The 22,567-nt window shown below is 43.1% G+C and overlaps 1 protein-coding gene across 1 annotated transcript in view; it reads left to right on the top strand.

The window, feature by feature from the left end:
- Nucleotides 1-2,805: 2,805 nt before the first annotated feature.
- The window catches only part of LOC311149904 (membrane-associated guanylate kinase, WW and PDZ domain-containing protein 3-like), a gene marked incomplete at both ends in the record, with an annotated part of 57,868 nt that continues 38,106 nt past the window's right edge, over nucleotides 2,806-22,567 (top strand). Inside the window, 3 exons of the mRNA XM_084187136.1 lie at nucleotides 2,806-2,888; nucleotides 13,461-13,750; nucleotides 15,834-15,950. Coding sequence (XP_084043262.1) covers nucleotides 2,806-2,888; nucleotides 13,461-13,750; nucleotides 15,834-15,950 — 490 coding nt within the window. The remainder of the gene's footprint in view (nucleotides 2,889-13,460; nucleotides 13,751-15,833; nucleotides 15,951-22,567) is intronic.

The raw sequence follows: 22,567 nt of genomic DNA, 5'->3' as shown, positions 1-22,567 counted from the left end.
TGCAAGGGCATTGCAATTCAGAATCCTTTGGACGTCCATACACTAAACATAACCCGGATATGGACGTCCCAAGGATTCCGAATTGCACAGACCATGATTTTTGCAATGCAATAGAGTTTTGGGTAATGTAGTTTTGTGGACCGACAGCGCGATTTGATGGATCAGTTTAGACACAAGTAGGGTTGCGTGTGTAACCCCCCAAAAGCCAGATTACAACCTATGTGTTTTGATAATTGCGTTGTTTGCTCTATAACCTGTTAATTCATATGCCTTGCAGCCGAGACAATAAGAAGACACTGTGGCAGAATACATTCAACCACACCTTTGTTTTATCAGAAAACCAGATAGCAACATCCGTCCAATGAAGTCCACAAAGCACATTGCATGTACAGTAACAGACAGTTAAATGACCTACAGCATGGTCAAGCAAATGTTTCTAAAATTTTTGGACCACTAAACAACAATTGATTTAGAACCACAGAGTTACCGCAAGTCGCAAAGAAAACAGGAGCTGCCACCACTATTCCAGCACCATTTCAAGTTCAACATTTTAACATCATCAAATCACCTCTGCTTAGTCTAATACAGTCACAACTAAAAGATACTAAAAACAATTTAGTCCTATCAACGTAAGCTAAATATGATGTGGCTGTCCATGGTTCTGATTTCTGTGTATGTGTGCGTGCGTGTTTGTGCAAGTAGAAAAAGATGTTGACTCACCCTACTTACAGAGAAACGGCAATGCCATCCTCCTCTCTTTCACTCTGTCATACAGTACACGCTTTGATTTTTTGTTGTCCTAGGCTACCTGGCTAAAATGCTTGCTCGCTAGCCTAACTACATTCATGGGCAACGTTAGCTAGTTAACATTAGCCTTCTACATCTAGCTACATATTGAACTTCCATCCTCTCAGGCCAGGGGCACAACAATGTATGAATGAATGGTCGGATCAGAATCGCCGTTATAATCATTGGCCAGTATGGCAAATTAAGTAAAACCACAAGTCCAAATCCCTATCTCCATCCATGGCTAATTTAGGAAAGGGCCAATTTTAGCTAACTGGCTAGCTAGTCACTGGAGGACAACAACACAACAAGATGCAACAATTGAAGTTTTTCTGTCAATGACTTATGCTCTCAATGGGATTTGATAGGAGTGACGCCAAAATCCAAACTGGCTTCCCATGACACTTTTTTTGGGGGTGCGCCAGGACCATTCACAGTTGAGCTCGCTCAGTTTAGCTCAACGCTGATTGACAATTTTGTAATACTTTTTTTGTCAAGGTAGGCCAGATACTCGCTGGCTTCTCTTGCCTTCAATGCTACGGTCGGCAACAATGTCATACTTGTTTGGACCAGACAGCATCAGATAGATGGCCTACACGTAGAGAGACAGAGGGGCGCTGTTTCGCTCACTCGGATGCTTTCTCCTTTGAGATTCATTCAGCCTCTTGTGAATTGAAGTAAATAAATAATATGCCATTTAGCAGACGCTTTTATCCAAAGCGACTTACAGTCATGCGTGCATACATTTTTGTGTATGGGTGGTCCCGGGGATCGAACCCACTACCTTGGCGTTACAAGTGCCGTGCTCTACCAGCTGAGCTACAGAGGACCAAGTAAAATTATGAAACACAGAGAGACGATTGATAAATTATTTTATGTCTATATATGGAGTTTTATTGTACAGGCAACCACTTTTAATTGTTTTAGGCTGAAAAGTTGTCTATTTTTCCTTTAATATATGTTGTATTTTATATTAGAAAGAGCATTGCAGATTTTATGCCCAACCTGAGTTAGTCCAATGTGTTAATTAAGTTTGGTCCATTACTTAAACTTCAGTGTACTGTGTTTGATGATTATCATGTCAACCTCTCATCAGACTAGACTAATGCTGAAAGACGAGGGATCGGACGAACTAATTAAAGTGAAGGATAATACTGTAGGCCTACACGACTTTCTCTAGGGGCGGTTCTTTTTCCACATTTTCATCCAGCCCCCATGCCCCCACCTCCCTTGGTGCTCATTTGCCTTATCACTGTTTCTCTGCTTTTTGTGACCGAGAACATTATGCTAAAGTCCCACGCAATTTTGACCTGTTCAACTGCCTCAAGGCATCGCTATCGCGCTCTGACAGCATCGCATCTCCAGTTCCGTAACACCTCTGTCCAGTTGAAATCCATGTCGTCGCGGTGTCTTTTCTTTACATCAATGGCCTCAACTACATTGTAAAAAATCGGTTGAACGTCTATAACCAAACTGATTTATCAAAAGAAGATAAAAAGCAAGGGGATATGCCGAGAAGAAAGCAGGAATTATGAAGGTGAGCATCGGTGTCTTGACGGGGTTCGGGTGTTAGTCTATCGTTTCTGCTACCAACCAATAAGTGAGAGTTAAGCATAGCCATAGCCCTTGATAAGTTAAACACCCATGCCATGCATCCATTTTCACAACTAACCCCTGGCTGTCCGTTTAATTGAATAGCCTACCAGGCTCTTAGTTTATAGAGCAAACGCTGTCAGATTTGCTGTTTTTTTTGCCAGACAGTTTTTTCCCTCTGTCAGATCACGGGTCTCGTGCTCAGCCGTAGAGCATCATGCACTACAGTGTACAAATACTCCGTCTAGCGTGCACATCGCGTCTGAGTGTCTCTCTACAGAAACTATCGACAACAGCTGTCAATAAACTCGCGTAGTCCGATTTCAAATTGAATTGAATACATTTAGAATAGAAACGTATTTTGCATTTATTTGGTCATATTCAATTCAGTGACCGTTGGGGTCAAGTGTAGTTTCAGTCGGGTCAATGTATATAGACGCGTTTAAACGGCTCCTCTTTGAACGGCTAAATTGCTTGAAAAGAATGTGTGTATGTCAGCGCCAAGGCAGGTCAGTATTTTCCCCCTAAATATTAGGCTACCAATGTGACCATTTGTTGTGAGTGTGTGGGCTCCTTATACAGAGGATGAGGGAGGGAGATCTTACTGATAAAGGTGACAGTTGACTGGTCAAGTTTTTTTAGCTTCTTGAATGTTTTCTTTGTACAGTATTGTCAGAATGTGATTGTTCGCCATAAAATAGTTAGTATTGGCAAATAAGTAAAACATTTTTTTTATGTTATTTGTGTTTATATAATCAAGACAGTCTCAACATTGTAAGACATATAATTTAGTTTTTGCCCATGATTCTGTGTGATACCCAAACAAAAATGTAAAAAGTTAATAATGACAGAAATAATATCAGTAGTTGTCCTACTGTAATAGTAGTACTGCACATGTTCAGTGGACCAGTTTTGCAATTAGTTTTTACATAGATACAGCTTTTATATTTCATGCCTGCAGAAACTACTGTGCAGTGTGTGTGTGTGTGTGTGACAAATGGATTGTATGTTGTTAATCAAATGAAATGCACACATGTCCTTGAATATCTGTGTAAGTAAGCATTTGTATTATTGTGTGTGTGTGTGCTTGTGCATGTTTGTTTGTGTGTCTCTGTGTGTGTTTCACTAGCAGTTGGTGTGCAGGGTGTGTCCCTGCTTGTTTTGAAGTAATGGATGTGTGACCCTGACTTCACACATAGCATTGCTCTGGACTCTGGGAGCAGTCAAGGTTATAGTGGTATTATGAATAATGAATTAATTCCAAGAGAACCAGAAACATGTGGCGCTATCCCAGCCACTTGTACTTGGAGACGACTGTCCCTCCACAGCTTGGCACACACTGTATCCCAGAGAGAACTGATCTTTCTCTCTCATCTCCTCACCTATTGACACCCCCAGGTTTACCCATTATAGGTCTCAGTTGCCGATAGCATATCCTTGACGTTTCAGGGTCTTGTTTTTGGCATGTGCTTTATCTCTTAATATCTCCTTCACTTCATTCCCCTTTTTTCTATCCATTCTTTCACATAGTCTTAAGCAGCTGTAATTAACCTGAAATATATTTGGCCGTTTGCCAGCAGTCTTCAAAAAAATGTCCACTAACCAGCTAATGAGAGAATAGCAGATTAGGTGGGAATTGACATGCTCTTGTGTAGTATTGGTGTATGTCGCCTGGGAGTTGTTGATTCTCTAATGATGTGCTTGTTCTTCCCTTCACACTCATGCATATTCATTGTTTTAAGGTGTGGTTAGGGGAGGAGGAGGTGGCAGGGGGAGGATGTGCGGCAGTTTACCCTTGACAGGGCAGGGCTACACAGACACTCCCCCATCTGTGGACCGAGTCTTTGCTCTCTGTTACTGCATTGGAATTCTGTAGTTGTAGCATTCACTGTCTATTCTAAGATCTTGTCTCAAGTGTAGCACCTAATGTTTGGGTGGGCCATTCTATTATTAGTACTGAACAGAACTGTCACCCATTTCCAAGATTGTTTCTTCCCTATTTAATGTGTGTTGCTCATCTATCCATATAATTTGATAGACATACAGCAATACTTTGACTAGATACGTGTTTTCTAAGTGTGCAGATGTAAATAACCTTCCAATCGGGCGTGCAAATCAATTTAATGACAAATCAATAACAGCGTGTGAAATAACAATTGCACTGCAATATTTTGGAAATGTCAAGACTGCCCTGAAAAGCCTGGTGGTGGTATGCTTGAGTCAGTGTGAAAACTAGGATCAATGTCAGGTGGCAGGGAGCTGTAGGAGGCGGGAGGGTCACCTTCACCCATCCGTACTGAATCAGCACAATCTCACACACACAATAGACTCATGCACACACACACACACACACACTCTAAAACACATGCACACACAAACACGCTCTCCAACTCCCGCTCGGTTTTGCCTCAGGTTACCGGACTGTGACCTCGCAAAACACAAAACCACACCTCTCCTCCTCCCTTTATCAGTTCATTGCTTCTCCAGAAAAACAGCCAGTCATAATGGTTTCATGTTTCCTTTATTTCCTGGTCCTCTCTCTTTCTTGTGCTTTCCTTTTTTTTCTTACTTTCTCTCTCCTTTCTTTCTCTTGTTATCCCATTCTATTTAATTATTTCTTCCTTCGTTCCTTTGTGCTTTTCATTCTCCGCTTCGTCTCATGTTTTTGAGAGAGTACTTATCCATCATCTGAGTCAAAGGAGCTACGATGCCTCACTGACCCTTTTAATTAAAGTGAGCTCCAGGCCTGGTGATGAGAGCTCATCGCTGACCTCACTGAGGAGTGATATGCTCCCTGGCAGACTTATAAGGAACCTGTTGTTGCATTTTTCTTTATAGGAGTAGAGTACTACTGGACGGCTAAATAACACTGCTTACTTGCCCCATGCCATATTGTGTTCATTTGAGGTTCAACTGAATGTTTCCGTACTTCACTCCTTAGGGAGTCACCTTTACTTAGACTGCCATCTAAAGACAGGGGTTGTGTTTATGTCAACATGTTTCATTTTACGTCTATCCTCAGATCACTCCCATTCTGTACTGTGTGTTAGTCCATGGGCACCATTGTGAGAGGCGTACAAAAGGATGGGATTAATAGACCAGAGGCACACGCTAAATTCATGGAGGGGAAGAGAACATCTTTGATTGAGAATATTGAATGGAATATCTATCGGATAGACGGGTTTACAAACAAATGCATCTTACATTGGGGTTAATGTATACCACAGGTTTTGTGTGTGTGTGTGTCCACGCTAGCATGTTTGATTTTTTGTTTTTCATCCCACAAGCATTTAATCTTTTATTTTTAAATCTGCCACTGCTGTCTGTTTTGTGTTGAGCAATCCCGTGCCCTAGATTTAATAGTGAGTGAGCATCAGAGCGTTTTAACACACGTTGTTGCACAGCTAGTTTGCGTAAATATTCTGCAGGGGAGGTTAAAAAAAAGATGCTGATCAAGATTAAAATTGAACGCTAGAAGAAACCCTAATTTGCATTTCCTGTCTGTTAAAGAGAGTGGCCTGGCTATATCCATTCTATTAGTTACAATGATATTTAAGGTCACTGGCTATTTAAGATGCTTTGTTTGGCTGACCTACAACACAGACAAGCCACTGTATGATGGCGTAAGATCATGCACCATCGAGAGCATTCTGTCTGGCTGTATCACCGCCTGGTTGGCAACTACACTGCCCGCAACCGCAGGGCTCTCCATAGGGCGGTGCGGTCAGCCGACTCAGCCCAACGCATCACCAGGGGCACACTGCCTGCCCTCCAAGACAGCTACAGCACCCAGTGTCACAGGAAGGCCAAGAAGATCATCAAGGACCTCAGCCACCCGAGCCACGGCCTGTTCTCACTGCTAACATCTAGAAGGCGGAGACAGTAAAGGTGCATCAAAGCTTGGACCGAGAGACTGAAAAACAGCTTCTATCTGCAGGCCATCAGACTGTTAAACAGTCATCACTAGCCGGCCTCTGCCCGGTACCCTGCCCTGAACCTCAGACATTGTCACTAGCCGGCTACCACCCAGTACTCTACCCTGCACCTTGGAGACTGCTGCCCTATGTACTGTAAATCTGTGTACGCAGTGGTGGTAAAAGTACCCAATTGTCATACTTGAGTAAAAGTAAAGACACCTTAATAGAAAATGACTCAAGTAAAAGTGAAAGTCACCCAGTAAAATACTACTTGAGTAAAAGTCTTAAAGTATTTGCTTTTAAATATACTTAAGTATCAAAAGTAAATGTAATTGCTAAAATATACTTAAGTATCAAAAGTCAAAGTAAAAGTATAAATCATTTCAAATTCCTTATATTAAGCAAACCAGACGGCACCATTTTCTTGTTATTTTAATGTACGCATAGCCAGTGGCACACTCCAACACTCAGACATCATTTACAAACAGAGCATTTGTGTTTAGTGAGTCTGCCAAATCAGAGGCAGTAGGGATGACCAGGAATGTTCTCTTGATAATTGTGTGCATTGGACCATTTTCTGTCCTGCTAAGCATTCAAAATGTAACAAGTACTTTTGGGTGTCGGGGAAAATGTATGGAGTAAAATGTACATTATTTTCTTTAGGAATGTAGTGAAGTAAAAGTAGTCAAAAATAGAAATAGTAAAGTACAGATACCCCGAAAAACGACTTAAGTAGTACTATAAATCATTTTTTACTTAAGTACCTTACACCACTGTGTGTACGGGACCAATAAATGTTGATTTGATTTGATTTGAGATTCGGAGCAGAGAACTCAGATAAATACAGGTTAGAATGATGGAAGGAAAGAGCTTAGTGCAGTATAAGGGTAAGATGTTGTGACAGTGGGTTGGGTTCATCTACAGGTTTTTGTTTCCCTCCCCAATGTAATTTCCCTTTGCATAGATGTAAGGAATAAGCCGGAGGTTGATTTATCCAACAGGTTAGGCTTCCAATAATGTTGATTCAGTTATACAATACCAGATTGACAACATAAATAATTTTGTTCAATCTTTTCAGTGTGTTCTATCTTTACAAATGCTTTTTAAATGCTTATACTAGAGGTACTTAAATAGCATTAATGCTTGTAAATGTGTATAAATAGTTCAAAATGGACCTCATTCCACCAGCACTTGAAAAAAAAAGTGTTTTGTCTTGGTTTCTCCTCTTTATAATGTCAGAACAAAGTTTACTGTGGTCAGAGTAGATCTTGTCGGGAGAGATGAAGCTACAGCTATATAAAAACACATTGACATCGATGAAGGATGGCAGATAGATTGACAGTAGAAGCGCTGAGATACTCAACAGACCTGACAGTCTCTTCACCATGAAGACATTGTGTAATATCGCTACAGAGGCGATACCAGGTGAGATACTGGGTGAGATAGCAAGAAGCATGGGGCTACTGTAGCAGGACTGAGATTGGTTATCAGGACAGGCAATTGAGATTAGCCTATTGCCTGTGTTGTGTCCGGACCAATGGCCTTTTAAAGTATAGCATGTGCTGCTCCAAATGATGCATGTCTAAATTCTCTCTCCCCCTCGTTTTCTCCAGTCCTGTCCTGATAATTCTACAGAGCGCCACCATTTCTAAATTTTCCAACACACTGCAGGAGCTGCTTAGCTGTGGAATTCAATTACCCACTTTCTTAATTGAGGCGTTTTGCTTACACCATTTTCTTGAAGGTCTTTGAAGATTGCACTCCTTCCAATGTCAAACATAGTGTCTCTTGCCTTTTTTGTTATTGCATTTTTTACTTGACATTGAATTATTGAACTAAACTCAAGGCCTCATTAGTTCTCTTGAGTGGGGAACTTATGTTGTGAATAAATGATCACCCTTGAGGTATAACCTGAATTGAAAGAAGCGGCAGGATAATTTACTATGAAATTAAAGATGTTGCTTGGTTCTAGGGTCTTCCCATTGTGCAGTTTCTCACTGTTTGGTGGCATTTATATTACAACGAGAGGGTCAGGTGGGTGATATGTGAGTGTGTCATACAGTATGTGACTGTTTGGTTTTGGTTTCATATTAGTATGCAATCCTAGTACTGCTTTAAGTACAACCTATTTTCACCGGAGGAAGATAAATGAACTATTTACAATCCAGTATAGTAAATTGATTGTTTAGTAATCAATGCAAGAAAACAAGCATGTTGTATGCCCCTCTGGGCAAAAAGCACATACTTCAAATCGAGAAAAAAAATGCCTTTGCTGTTTATGCTTTTCATGTTTTCCCTCTATATGTAGCCTGAAGCAGTAGCTATTCATAGTTTATCAATTAAAGAATAACGATCAGATAGGAATGAAGATTGACCTCGAGGAATAGCTTCCTCAGGGAGATGAATACGTTAAGGTCTCTGTCAGGTCGGACTGGTATGAAATTACCTCAAAGACAAGATGGCAAAACAGATCACTGGGAGGAGGAAGTCTGAAATAGGATATTTATTGGTCAGCTCTTTCCCCTCCTAAAGGTCAGCATTTTCAATACTGGGTGCTTTTTATAGTGCTAGATATCCTTGAATCGGTATATTGTGTTCTCCTCTGTCAAGCCGTTCAATTGCAGTCTGAAGTATTGCTGTTTTTATTTGTAATACGAGTCTTTCAGAGAGTTATCGACTTACCAAAGGATTCTCTCCAGAAGTTGAAGTGTGATTGTTTATGACAGCTCTTGTGTCTTGCAACTTTATCAATGTGTTGTTGAACCATCTTTTAATGGTCAGGTTTGTACAGTATGTTATATTTAATTCAGAACCGGTACAAGCACACATTTGTCTGAACCCAGTCATAGTTATTGCATGTTTCTTTTTACAAATATTTAAATTTTCAAATGTTGAATATATTGCATCTTTCTTAGGGCAACTTTGTTAGGAATACAACCAGTTGAAAGAAGGAGATTTCAGTACAAATACACAGCACTAGAGACAGAGTCTAGGGAACTATGCTGTGTTGACTGGCTGTCTCCGTGTGTGAGAGAACAGGACTCAGAGGACTCAGCCTCACCAGAGCTGACACTGTTGTCCCTGAAGCTACAGAGATCAAGACAGCAGCTATGAACACCACACCACAGCGGGCATCTCTTGTAAATCTAGACCACAGCCAGAGGCAGAGCCATACAAAACCCAAACATTGGGGAACCAGATAGGATGGGAATATTACATCTAGAAATAGTTGGTATTTTTAGCATTTATAGCTCAGAAGATGAACATCTTTAGATAGAGCACTTGGGATCTCAAAACGTACTTACATTTTATTCAAACATGATGGAGATGGAGTCAGGGTAATGCTCTCGGCAAGATGAAAATATCACATATGTCGATGCTAATATACTTTTGTCATGCGTTATTGTTTTCTTATACCATGACATTGTTGAATACTTGTTTCTGATTGGCTTGAAGTGCATTCTAGAGTGCATTATTTCCCTATAACGCACAGTATATTTGCACAGTAGAATTCAATGGCTATAGTAAATTCTTACATGTTCTATGTTTGAGCTGCTTTTGAAAGCGAAAGTTGAATTGAAAACATTATTGGCATTGTTGAATTTGATTTTCATAATGGCAAGCTAGGACCAATGGTTTGCTTAGCTAAACTAGCAAGTCTGTGTGTTTGGTTATCACAGCAACTACTGTAGCTACACTACTGCTCGTCGAACGTCTCATTCCAAAATCATGGGCATTAATATGGAGTTGGTCGCCTCTTTGCTGCTATAACAGCCTCCACTCTACTGGGAAGGCTTTCCACTAGATGTTGGAACATTGCTGCGGGGACTTGCTTCAATTCAGCCACAAGAGCATTATTGAGGCCGGGCACTGATGTTGGGCGATTAGGCCTGGCTTGCAGTCGGCGTTCCAATTCATCCCAAAGGTGTTCGATGGGGTTAAGGTCAGGGCTTTGTGCAGGCCAGTCAAGTTCTTCCACACCGATCTTGACAAACCATTTCTGTATGGAGCTAGCTTTGTGCACAGGGACATTGTTTGCTGAAACAGGAAAGGGCCTTCCCCAAACTGTTGCCACAAAGTTGGAAGCACAGAATTGTCTAGAATGTCATTGTATGCTGTAGCGTTAAGATTTCCATTCACTGGAACTAGGGGCCTAGCCCAAACCATGACAAACAACCCCAGACCATTATTCCTCCTCCACCAAACTTTACAGTTGGCACTATGCATTGGGCCAGGTAGCGTTCTCCTGGCATCCGCCAAACCCAGATTCGTCCGTCGAACTGCCAGATGGTGAAGGGCATGGTGATCTTAGGCTTGTGTGCGGCTGCTCGGCCATGGAAACCCATTTCATGAAGCTCCCGACAAACAGTTATTGTGCTGACGTTGCTTCCAGAGGCAGTTTGGAACGTGGTAGTGAGTGTTGCAACCGAGGCCAGACAATTGTTACGCGCAATTCCCTTCAGCACTCGCTGGTCCCGTTCTGTGAGCTTGTGTGGCCTACCATTTCGTGGCTGAGCCGTTTTGCTCCTAGATGTTCACACCTCATAATAACAGCACTTACAGTTGACCGGGGCAGCTCTAGCAGGGAAGAAATTTGACGAACTGACTTGTTGGAAAGGTGGCATCCTATGACGGTGCCACGTTGAAAGTCACTGAGCTCTTCAGTAAGGCCATTCTACTGCCAATGTTTGTCTATGGAGATTGCATGGCTGTGTGCTCGAATTTATACACCTGTCAGCAACGGGTGTGGCTGAAATAGCCGAATCCTGTCATTTGAAAGGGTGTCCACATACTTTTGTATATTTAGTCTATCTAGTAAACTTGCTAGCTACTTGAACACATTTCTACCGTCAAATGAACACATTTCTAGTGGCAAATGTGTTAAATTATAGCCATGGTATAAAAGGGAAAATCAACTCGGGGGTCTATGCGTTCTCTGGAAAATAATGCAACTCCGTGGAAGGTCAGTTCCACTCCGCTACTGCAGCCTTACATATGGTATTAGATTGAGTATGTCTTGTTTCATGCTCATTCTGTATTTGGTGCATGTGTTTTATTGATTGGGGGACTCTGTGTTTGTGTGTACTCTGTGTGTGGGTGGAAGGATGGATGGTTGGGAGGTTCAATTTCAGCTGCAGAAGGTCTCACAGCAGGATAGAAAGAGAGGGAGTATGCAGAGAGGACAATTAGGGATACATTAAGAAATAAGCATAATTTTTTACAGTTTTTTTTCTCTCCAGAAACAGCACCTACTCATGACTTTGCTCTTTTCTCAATTAAATTCACAGACTCACTTGGCTCTGGACGAACAGAAGCATAGTGATGAGATGTTTAAAATAAAACAGAACTCATTGTCCCCCATAGAGAAGACCAGACTGTAACCAAGCTCTGGCTCCTGTCGCCCTGCAAGGTCAAACCGGCGACTCCACTGCCAACCCCAGGCAGTGTGGTGCCTCTCTCTCTCCCTCTCTCCCTCTCCCCCACACCCTCGCTCTCCCTCTCTCCCCTCGCTATCCTCCTCTCTCTCTCCCACCTCTCCCTCCACCCTCTCTCCTCCCCCTTCACTACCCCTCCCTCGTCCTATCAGCTGTGGTGCCACCAGCCAGGGGAGGGAAGAGATGAGATGGAAGATGGAGGAGGATACATGGCTGATCAGCCAGCCAGTCATTCAGTCAAGAGGAAGTGATTAGGCGTGTCCCTTCCTCACACTATATAAATGAGCGTCATTAGGTGTGCTGGCCCTGGGCAGGTGGGCCTGGGGGGAGACCCTGGTGTCCTCACTTCTTCTGCTAAAAGCCAGCCTTCCTGTCCCTCCATCCCCTCTTTCCCTGGGTCACTAAGTCACTGCATGTTAAGGTATCAACACAGGGAGCCTTCTGTGATAACAGAGAGAACTCATTATTAGGACAAAAAGGATTACACAGTGCTTATATGTCAGTACCGTGTGTCTCGATTAAAATCTATCTTTATTTTTGACTGTCTCACAGTCTCTCATCCATACACCTACCCCATCCGCCCCTGTGTTGTGTAAGTGTAACCCTCTCCCTCTCTAAGATCAGTGTGTGTCCTGTGTAGCTGTGTGACAGTACTGCTCCCATCCTGTCAGACCAAGGCACTCTCTCTCAGTCACGGTGTAGGAGCACCTGCCCTCTCCAACCGGTCACGTCACTGGCTCTCAACAAAGACCTTTAAAAGTCAACTGTTGGAAGAGGCATCACACTTAACTTACAATGCTGTTCTTTTGGAATTCTAGACATAGTGATGAATCATGCAATTCACATAGCCTACAGTACAACATGTCCTATGAACAGCACTGTTGACTGCATACTTATTATTTCCATAGGCTGCAATGTCTGACTCTAAAGCAGACATTACCTCAGCAGGAGTTTCAGTGAACATGGAATAATCATTATTATTCATGTCTGGAAAGAGGATTTACAGTATATTACAGTAAATGCAATTCTTAGTAGATATAATTGAGGCACGATAACAATTCTCCACTGGAATTGTCAAAACAACAACATTTTACTGTCAATTTATTTGAGATATTTCCGTTTGTATTGAATTACCCATATCAATAACAGGCATTAATGTACAGTACCCTATGAGGTCTCACTGGCAACAGACTAGATCTTTCCATCAGACTGCCATGATGGGAATATACCTACCCGTATGTTTTGTGTGTTTATGTTGCATATTGTGTATATACAATAGAAAAAGTGTTCCATTGAGGTAAAGCAGCATCAGTATTGAGTGTGACATTTGAGCGTTTGACAGTTTGTTTACTGTATTTCGGTTCGACCCACAGTCAAGTACACAGTGTTTGTATAACACACACAAAGTTTCCGTGTCGTTCTATTTCACATGCAGGTCCTCTGTGCTAAAGGAGGGAGTGCTTGAACTCAGTGCAGTCCTTTTACTGCAATTATTTTGTATTAAAGACATGCTATGTTCTTCACATTTTCTCAACAGTACCTTGGGAAACGTCTGAGTTAAACACTATTTCGGGGCAATGAAATCCTGAAACATGAAATCACACCTTAATAACACGATTGTGTCAGTGACACTGTCTTCCCTCTGTTTCTGTCTCACACCCTCTCTCTCTCTCTCTCGCTCTCTCTCTCTCTCTCCCTCTCTCTCTCTCCCTCTCTCTCCCCTCCTCAGCTCTTTTGCTATGTCTAAGGCAGCCGTGAGGAAGCTGCACTGGTGCTCCAAGGTCCAGGAGAGATTCATCCCCCTGGTTGGTTCCTCTGGGGAACTGGGGGTGGCCGTGGGCGGTGGAGCTGACTATGGAGAGTTCCCATTCGTCACCACAGCCCCCGGGGGCGGGTTCACAGTGGGCGACATCATCCTAGAGATTGGGGGTACCCCTGTGTTAGGGATGACACTAGGAGATGTCCGGGGGGTCCTTAACTCCTGCCCCCATCCCATCCGCATCAAGACGGTCTCACCAGGTACTGTATGGCTCAGTGTGGTAACTTACTCCTTGGTCTGGGGACACATTGTGAATGCTGCTACTTCATCTGTCAATCTCTTAAATCGTTGTCAACCCCAACTTCTTCTTCACATGCTAACACTATGTGAATGGTCACACTGCCTCCCTTAGGCTACTCATAGAATAACACGCTTCCCAAGTGGTTATCCAAACATTGCTGAATAATCACTGATACTGGAAAAAACAAACTTGACACAACTGTAAGGAGTTTGCTGGCCCAGAATACTTAGCACCTCTGAACGTAATTTGTGAACTGAGTGCGCACCGATTTTACTCGTAGAATCGCGTGAAAAATGTCAGACGTCTACTGCGGGCGGTCCCTAAAACACAGTGTGCGGAGGGTGGGAAGTGTTCAAATTCCTGATGGCACATGTGACAAGGAGTCCTGAGAGGGCTGTGTCGACGTGACGATACAGTTGTCTATCACCCTGGAGGGGCCTTGGTATTTATAGAGGGGGGTGGGGTGACGGATGTCTTTGTTAGGTCTGAACGGAGCAATATGTCACTGCTATGTCACCTGACTGTGGCTCCCCATGGCCTTGCTGGGGTAGATTGATGGCTAAATCGCCAGCAGGACTGTAAATGGGGCCCTTTAATCCTGGTCCCTCTGCCGCTGGTATCATTCTGTGAGCCAGGCGGACAGGCGAACCTCCCTCCCTGGGTATTCTGAATGCATGTACTGTGAACAGAGATGATGGGCTGAGCTGTAATGTGCTGCTGTATTGCCTGTACTGTAGGCCTACTCCTCCTAATTTCTCCTCCCCCTCATGCTCCTCCTCTTCCTTCCCCCTCATCCACCTCCGCATCCTCCTCCACCTCCGCCTCCTCCTCCATCTCCGCCTCCTCCTCCACCTTCTCCTCCTCCACAATCCAGGCCATCAGGGACACCATTGTGCTGTCAGTCTTTATACCACTAATGCTATGATATGAGACTTAAGTAAGTGTGGTAAATGATCCCTTCATTATATCTGTGACAGAAGAGGATTAAAGGGCTTGTACCAACCCTGTTCATGTTTTGACAGACAGACACTATCATTACTGTCTATGATAACCTTGAAAGCTGATGTAAAGGACAACACTTTACTTAATCATGATGTGCCATATTGTGTTGTGGTGAAGCAGTATTTATGGGTGTTTATCATATGTGTTTTTGTCTAGTGCATTCTGTTGTTTCTGTGAAAACAACATAGCTCTGTGAAAGCAAGCGCTCTAGTTCATTTTACTTACAGTATACATGACAACATTAGTCTGATGTATTTTTGTATATTCATAAAGCACAATGCTGGACATCTGTTTCACAATGCCAACAAAAGCCTCTCATTATTTCTCTCAGAAAGCTGCAGGCCCAGGTCTTGATCTGCGCGTCATGCTTGTGTGTAGGAGACTGCCTATGCTAATAAAGTTTTATTACAGTGACGTTTTAATAGCAGCACAGAAGATTCAATCTGCACTCATATCTGGGCCAGCCTAGAGTACAGGCCACTTTACCAGAGATAGAGGGTTGGGAAGCAGTAGCAGCAGGGGCAGGGGAGGAGTGGATGTGGTGGTCGTCTGTCAGTGTGACAAGCAGGGAGATGCACTCAGGCCATCCATAACACCAAGTGATTTGTCATCAGAGGCCATAAAGCACTTGAGATTAAACGAATAGATCAGAGAGTGGAATAAATGCCTGAGCCATCAGCCCAGCCTGCTGTGTGACAGCACCACCCTGCAGCGTTTTATACCACTGCCTCTGTGTTATTAGGCTATGCATGAGAGGCTGAGAAATGCTATATCATGTACTCTGGATGACTGATAAAGTGTTAAGAAGGAGATGTAGTATGTATTAGAGAGGGATGGATTGGGAAGGAGGGTGTGGGAATGATATAGAGGTAAATCAAAGCTACTGGAGCGATACAGTCTGGGGAATGTTGGCTTGGGCTGTCACTCGTTTTGACAGGGTATACAAATATTTAGACAATTCGTCCGTTTTTGACTGTTGAGCTGATTTCCCCCCCTCTTTCTGTTTCTCTCTGCTCTCTCTCCCTCTCTCTGCCTCTCAGGCTCTGCCTTGTGTAAGGACCTCAGGCTGTATCTGAGTAAGTGCTTCACTCCAGGCTCCATGGACAGCCAGCTTCAGCAGGTCATCCGGGAGAACCTCTACCTCCGAGCCGTGCCATGTGAGTCCCATGAAGCTGTGCCCTCTACCTCTACCTTTAACTGTGCCCGTTACTGTCCCCTGCTGCTGTAACCTGAAGTCCCCTTTAAGTCCTTTGCAGCTATGCCCTCTAAATCTGTTGGGACACTATAGTTGTGTGTCCACCTTTAGGTGCACCTCTATCTGTTCCAGGGGCTGTAACATGTGAGTCCCCCTTAGCTGCACCTCTATCTGTTCCAGGGGCTGTAACATGTGAGTCCCCCTTAGCTGCACCTCTATCTGTTCCAGGGGCTGTAACATGTGAGTCCCCATTAGCTGCACCTCTATCTGTTCCAGAGGCTGTAACATGTGAGTTCCCGTTAGCTGCACCTCTATCTGTTCCAGAGGCTGTAACATGTGAGTTCCCCTTAGCTGCACCTCTATCTGTTCCAGAGGCTGTAACATGTGAGTTCCCATTAGCTGCACCTCTATCTGTTCCAGAGGCTGTAACATGTGAGTCCCCCTTAGCTGCACCTCTATCTGTTCCAGAGGCTGTAACATGTGAGTCCCCATTAGCTGCACCTCTATCTGTTCCAGAGGCTGTAACATGTGAGTTCCCATTAGCTGCACCTCTATCTGTTCCAGAGGCTGTAACATGTGAGTCCATTATAGGTTAGTATGTACTTTTTAATAATATAAATAGGAATTAGTATCTCTCTGCTAATTACGTATCTGGACATCACATCTCAACATTTAAACACATTTAGATTTAGAGTAGACCTACATGGCTGGCTCCATGCAAACCGTGTTAATTGGTGTGCAATCACAATCAGAGCCCGGGTAAGCTGTTTATGCCACCTCCGTGTGCCAATATATGCAAATAGAAGATGTGTCGAGTGGATTCAATAAGTGATTTTTCAACCCTGGCTTCATCAGTCAAACATTTACAAGTCAAGTTTAGGTGAGAGAAAGCGCCTAGAGGAATATTCCCTAGGACATTTCCATGGCAACTGTCTGTATTGTTACACTGTTAACTTTATCCGGAGTGGCAGTGACTCCCCTTCACTTAGAATATTCTCCGGCCTGTATCGGTAGCATTTTCTGTCTTCATTTTATGCTATTTCACTGGTTCATGTCTGGTATCTTTCTTGTTTGGTTACATATTCCTTTTTCTCTTTATTTTGGATGTGTTTTCATCTATTTATACAGTTAACCTCAATTACTTTGTTCAATGATAATGATTTAAAGTTGTCTAAAACATTTGAAGCAAAGACTCTTGGGTATATAGAGCATCGGTTGCTATCTTAATCCTCTCTCTAAGGGCCAGAGTGATGTCACAGTGAGAGTGGACTGGAGAGGGCTATGGTGTGGATTTCTGTGAAGCTCTTATTTTGGTGTCTTATCACTGACTGGTGTAATATCTGTCTGATAGGTTTGGCTCGTGTCATGTTGTCTCTCTTAAACAGCCATTAGTCTGCCTGGTGGGCTGGCCACAGACCACCCTGGCCGGCCATAGCCTGGCCAGCCCACGGCGATGGGGAGTTTGGCGCTAATCTCTTGTTTAGCCAGGAAGTAGGTCATGTGGAACAGTCTGCCAGACCAGTCAGCCTCTCCACCACATGTCTCTCTGATTTGTTGAAAGAGCAAGGCGCATGTTAAAACTCCCAAGAATATGCAAGAAAACAACAAGATATTCTGTGTCTTTGAGCTTTGAACATTGAGACATACAGTACATTCACATAAAAGAGGCAAACACATTCTCCAAGCCAAGTCCTTTTACATAACAATTCCATTTATCCAGTTTGTAATTAGATGGGGGTAAAGGTGATGGATCAGTCTGATCTTTAGTCTGTAGCATCTGTACTATAAATATGCTCAGCATTTATGGATTATGGATTAGAGAGCCTTGCGTACAGCCGCCCTGGTGCTGCTAGACCCGGGTGGAGATAGACTTGTGACACAACTTCCTGCCTGGCTCTCTAAGTTGGAGTGACAGCGAGACAGCACGCTCATCCCCTGGCTGTGTAATCCTCTGATCTGCAGGAGATGGATGACACAGTAAGATGCTGCTGCTCTCCCACTCCCTCCTATACCAACACAGACAAACACTGTAACAACGTTGAAATCCGAGTTTAGCCCACTTGCAAAAACACAAGCAAGTCAACTCAAATGACACTCTTGTATTGCACCTTATACAGTGCCTTGCAAAAGTATTCATCCCCCTTGGTGTTTTTCCTATTTTGTTGCATTGCAACCTGTAATTTAAATATATTTTTATTTGGATTTAATGTAATGGACATATACAAAATAGTCCGAACTGGTGAAGTGAAATAACTTGTTTCAAAAAAATAAAAAAATAAAATAACGGAAAAGTGGTGCGTGCTATGAAGCCCCTAAATAAGATCTGGTGCAACCAATTACCTTCAGAAGTCACATAATTAGTTAAATAAAGTCCACCTGTGTGCAATCTAAGTGTCACATGATGTCAGTATATATACACACCTTTTCTGAAAGGCCCCAGAGTCTGCAACACCCCTAAGCAAGGGGCACCACCAAGCAAGCGGCACCACGAAGACCAAGGAGCTCTCCAAACAGGTCAAGGACAAAGTTATGGAGAAGTACAGATCAGGGGTGGGTTATAAAAAAATATCAAACTTTGAACATCCCACGGAGCACCATTAAATCCATTATTAAAAAATGGAAAGAATATGGCACCACAACAAACCTGCCAAGAGAGGGCCGCCCACCAAAACTCACGGACCAGGCAAGGAAGGCATTAATCAGAGAGGCAACAAAGAGACCAAAGATAACCCTGAAGGAGCTGAAAATTTCCACAACGGAGATTGGAGTATCTGTCCATAGGACCACTTTAAGCCGTACACTCCACAGAGCTGGGCTTTACGGAAGAGTGGCCAGAAAAAAGCCATTGCTTAAAGAAAAAAATAAGCAAACACATTTGGTGTTCGCCAAAAGGCATGTGGGAGACTCCCCAAACATATGGAAGAAGCTACTCTGGTCAGATGAGACTAAAACTGAGCTTTTTGGCCATCAAGGAAAACGCTATGTCTGACGCAAACCCAACACCTCTCATCACCCCGAGAACACCATCCCCACAGTGAAGCATGGCGGTGGCAGCATCATGCTGAGGGGATGTTTTTCATCAGAGACTGGGAAACTGGTCAGAATTGAAGGAATGATGGATGGCGCTAAATACAGGGAAATTCTTGAGGGAAACCTGTTTCAGTCTTCCAAAGATTTGAGACTGGGACGGAGGTTCACCTTCAAGCAGGACAATGACCCTAAGCATACTGCTAAAGCAACACGAGTGGTTTAAGGGGAAACATTTAAATGTCTTGGAATGGCCTAGTCAAAGCCCAGACCTCAATCCAATTGAGAATCTGTGGTATGAATTAAAGATTGTTTTACACCAGCGGAACCCATCCAACATGAAGGAGCTGGAGCATTTTTGCCTTGAACAATGGGCAAGAATCCCAGTGGCTAGATGTGCCAAGCTTATAGAGACATACCCCAAGAGACTTGCAGTTGTAATTGCTGCAAAAGGTGGCTCTACAAAGTATTGACTTTGGAGAGGTGAATAGTTATGCACACAAGTTTTCTGTTTTTTTTTGTCTTATTTCTTGTTTGTTTCACAATAAAACATATTTTGCATCTTCAAAGTGGTAGGCATGTTGTGTAAATCAAATGATACAACCCCCCAAAAAATCCATTTTTAATTCCAGGTTGTAAGGCAACAAAATAGAAAAAATGCCAAGGGGGGTGAATACTTTCGCAAGCCACTGTACCTCTCATGCTTGGGTTGAAACATGGTTGTTTTGTTTTTCATGGTGGAAGAAGACGTAGTGGATATGGCTGAAACTTCAGCTTAAAGAGTTGAGTGCAACAGTGGCTCAGTGTGGCCCACTTCATGATATACATGTACAGTGGGGAGAACAAGTATTTTATACACTGCCGATTTTGCAGGTTTTCCTACTTACAAAGCATGTAGAGGTCTGTAATTTTTATCATAGGTACACTTCAACTGTGAGACGGAATCTAAAACAAAAATCCAGAAAATCACATTGTATGATTTTTAAGTAATTAATTTGCATTTTATTGCATGACATAAGTATTTGATCACCTACCAACCAGTAAGAATTCCAGCTCTCACAGACCTGTGTTAGTTTTTCTTTAAGAAGCCCTCCTGTTCTCCACTCATTACCTGTATTAACTGCACCATTTTGAACTCGTTACCTGTATAAAAGACACCTGTCCACACACTCAATCAAACAGACTCCAACCTCTCCACAATGGCCAAGACCAGAGAGCCGTGTAAGGACATCAGGGATAAAATTGTAGACCTGCACAAGGCTGGGATGGGCTACAGGACAATAGGCAAGCAGCTTGGTGAGAAGGCAACAACTGTTGGCGCAATTATTAGAAAATGGAAGAAGTTCAAGATGATGGTCAATCACCCTCGGTCTGGGGCTCCATGCAAGATCTCACCTCGTGGGGCATTAATGATCATGATGAAGTTGAGGGATCAGCCCAGAACTACACGGCAGGACCTGGTCAATGACCTGAAGAGAGCTGGGACCACAGTCTCAAAGAAAACCATTAGTAACACACTACGCCGTCATGGATAAAAATCCTGCAGCGCACGTAAGGTCCCCCTGCTCAAGCCAGCGCATGTCCAGGCCCGTCTGAAGTTTGCCAATGACCATCTGGATGATCCAGAGGAGGAATGGGAGAAGGTCATGTGGTCTGATGAGACAAAAATAGAGCTTTTTGGTCTAAACTCCACTTGCCGTGTTTGGAGGAAGAAGAAGGATGAGTACATTCAAGAACACCATCCCAACCATGAAGTATGGAGGTGGAAACATCATTCTTTGGGGATGCTTTTCTGCAAAGGGGACAGGACGACTGCACCGTATTGACGAGAGGATGGATGGGGCCATGTATCGCGAGATCTTGGCCAACAACCTCCTTCCCTCAGCAAGAGCATTGAAGTAGCTTCTTCCATATGTTTGGGGAGTCTCCCACATGCCTTTTGGCGAACACCAAATGTGTTTGCTTATTTTTTTCTTCAAGCAATGGCTTTTTTCTGGCCACTCTTCCGTAAAGCCCAGCTCTGTGGAGTGTACGGCTTAAAGTGGTCCTATGGACAGATACTCCAATCTCCATTGTGGAGCTTTTCAGCTCCTTCAGGGTTATCTTTGGTCTCTTTGTTGCCTCTCTGATTAATGCCTTCCTTGCCTGGTCCGTGAGTTTTGGTGGGCGGCCCTCTCTTGGCAGGTTTGTTGTGGTGCTATATTCTTTCCCTTTTTTAATAATGGATTTAATGATGCTCCGTGGGATGTTCAAAGTTTGATATTTTTTTATAACCCACCCCTGATCTGTACTTCTCCACAACTTTGTCCTTGACCTGTTTGGAGAGCTCCTTGGTCTTCGTGGTGCCGCTTGCTTGGTGGTGCCCCTTGCTTAGGGGTGTTGCAGACTCTGGGGCCTTTCAGAAAAGGTGTGTATATATACTGACATTATGTGACGCTTAGATTGCACACAGGTGGACTTTATTTAACTAATTATGTGACTTCTGAAGGTAATTGGTTGCACCAGATCTTATTTAGGGGCTTCATAGCAAAGGGGGTGAATACATATGCACGCACCACTTTTCCGTTATTTAAATTTAAATTAGTTATTTCACTTCACCAGTTTGGACTATTTTGTGTATGTCCATTACATTAAATCCAAATAAAAATCCATTTAAATTACAGGTTGCAATGCAACAAAATAGGAAAAACGCCAAGGGGGATGAATACTTTTGCAAGGCACTGTATAAGGTGCAATACAAGAGTGTCATTTGAGTGCTCTTGCTGAGGGAAGGATGGGTCGTGGCTGGGTCTTCCAGCATGACAACGACCTGAAACACACAACCAGGGTAACTAAGGAGTGGCTCCGTAAGAAGCATCTAAAGGTCCTGGAGTGGCCTAGCCAGTCTCCAGACCTGAACCCAATAGAAAATCTTTGGAGGGAGCTGAAAGTCCGTATTTCCCAGCGACAGCCCCGAAACCTGAAGGATCTGGAGAAGGTCTGTATGGAGTGGGCCAAAATCCCTGCTGCAGTGTGTGCAAACCTGGTCAAGACCTACAGGAAACGTATGATCTTGTTCTCCCCACTGTATGCTCCTCCTAATATTCCAGGACACAAACAATGTATTTGGGCTATGAAATGTGTTATTTATACAAATTTAAAAGCATTGAGTTAAATGAAGCTAATTACCAACTGTAGATCACAGACGGGAGTGAATGGTGTGTAAATGTAGTCAACCCTGAAAGCATCTGATGTACTCTATTAGGCCTGCTTTACTGTCTCGGATCAATATGTTTTTAAGATGAGGTGGCAAATCATGGCTTAGCTGACAGTTATCTACAACAGTGGGCTTATAGGATAAAGTCGCATCCTATTATGTTCAAACTTATTGAATGTATTGCCTTTTTTTTAAAAAGTGGTTCATGTTTATAATATTATTATTTTTTAATATATGCAAAAGAAAAATGGGAATTGCTATTTGAACAAAGTGACTGTGTGGATATCCTCACTTTTTTTTTTTATATATATGCAAAAGAAAATGTGAATTGCTATTTGAACAAAGTGACTGTGTGG

This window comes from Coregonus lavaretus (genome assembly GCF_964263955.1).
Source record: "Coregonus lavaretus genome assembly, chromosome: 22".
NCBI classification, from domain to species: domain Eukaryota; kingdom Metazoa; phylum Chordata; class Actinopteri; order Salmoniformes; family Salmonidae; genus Coregonus; species Coregonus lavaretus.
The sequence above is the reverse complement of the archived record's forward strand: the minus strand, read 5'-3'. Positions and strand labels throughout refer to the sequence as shown.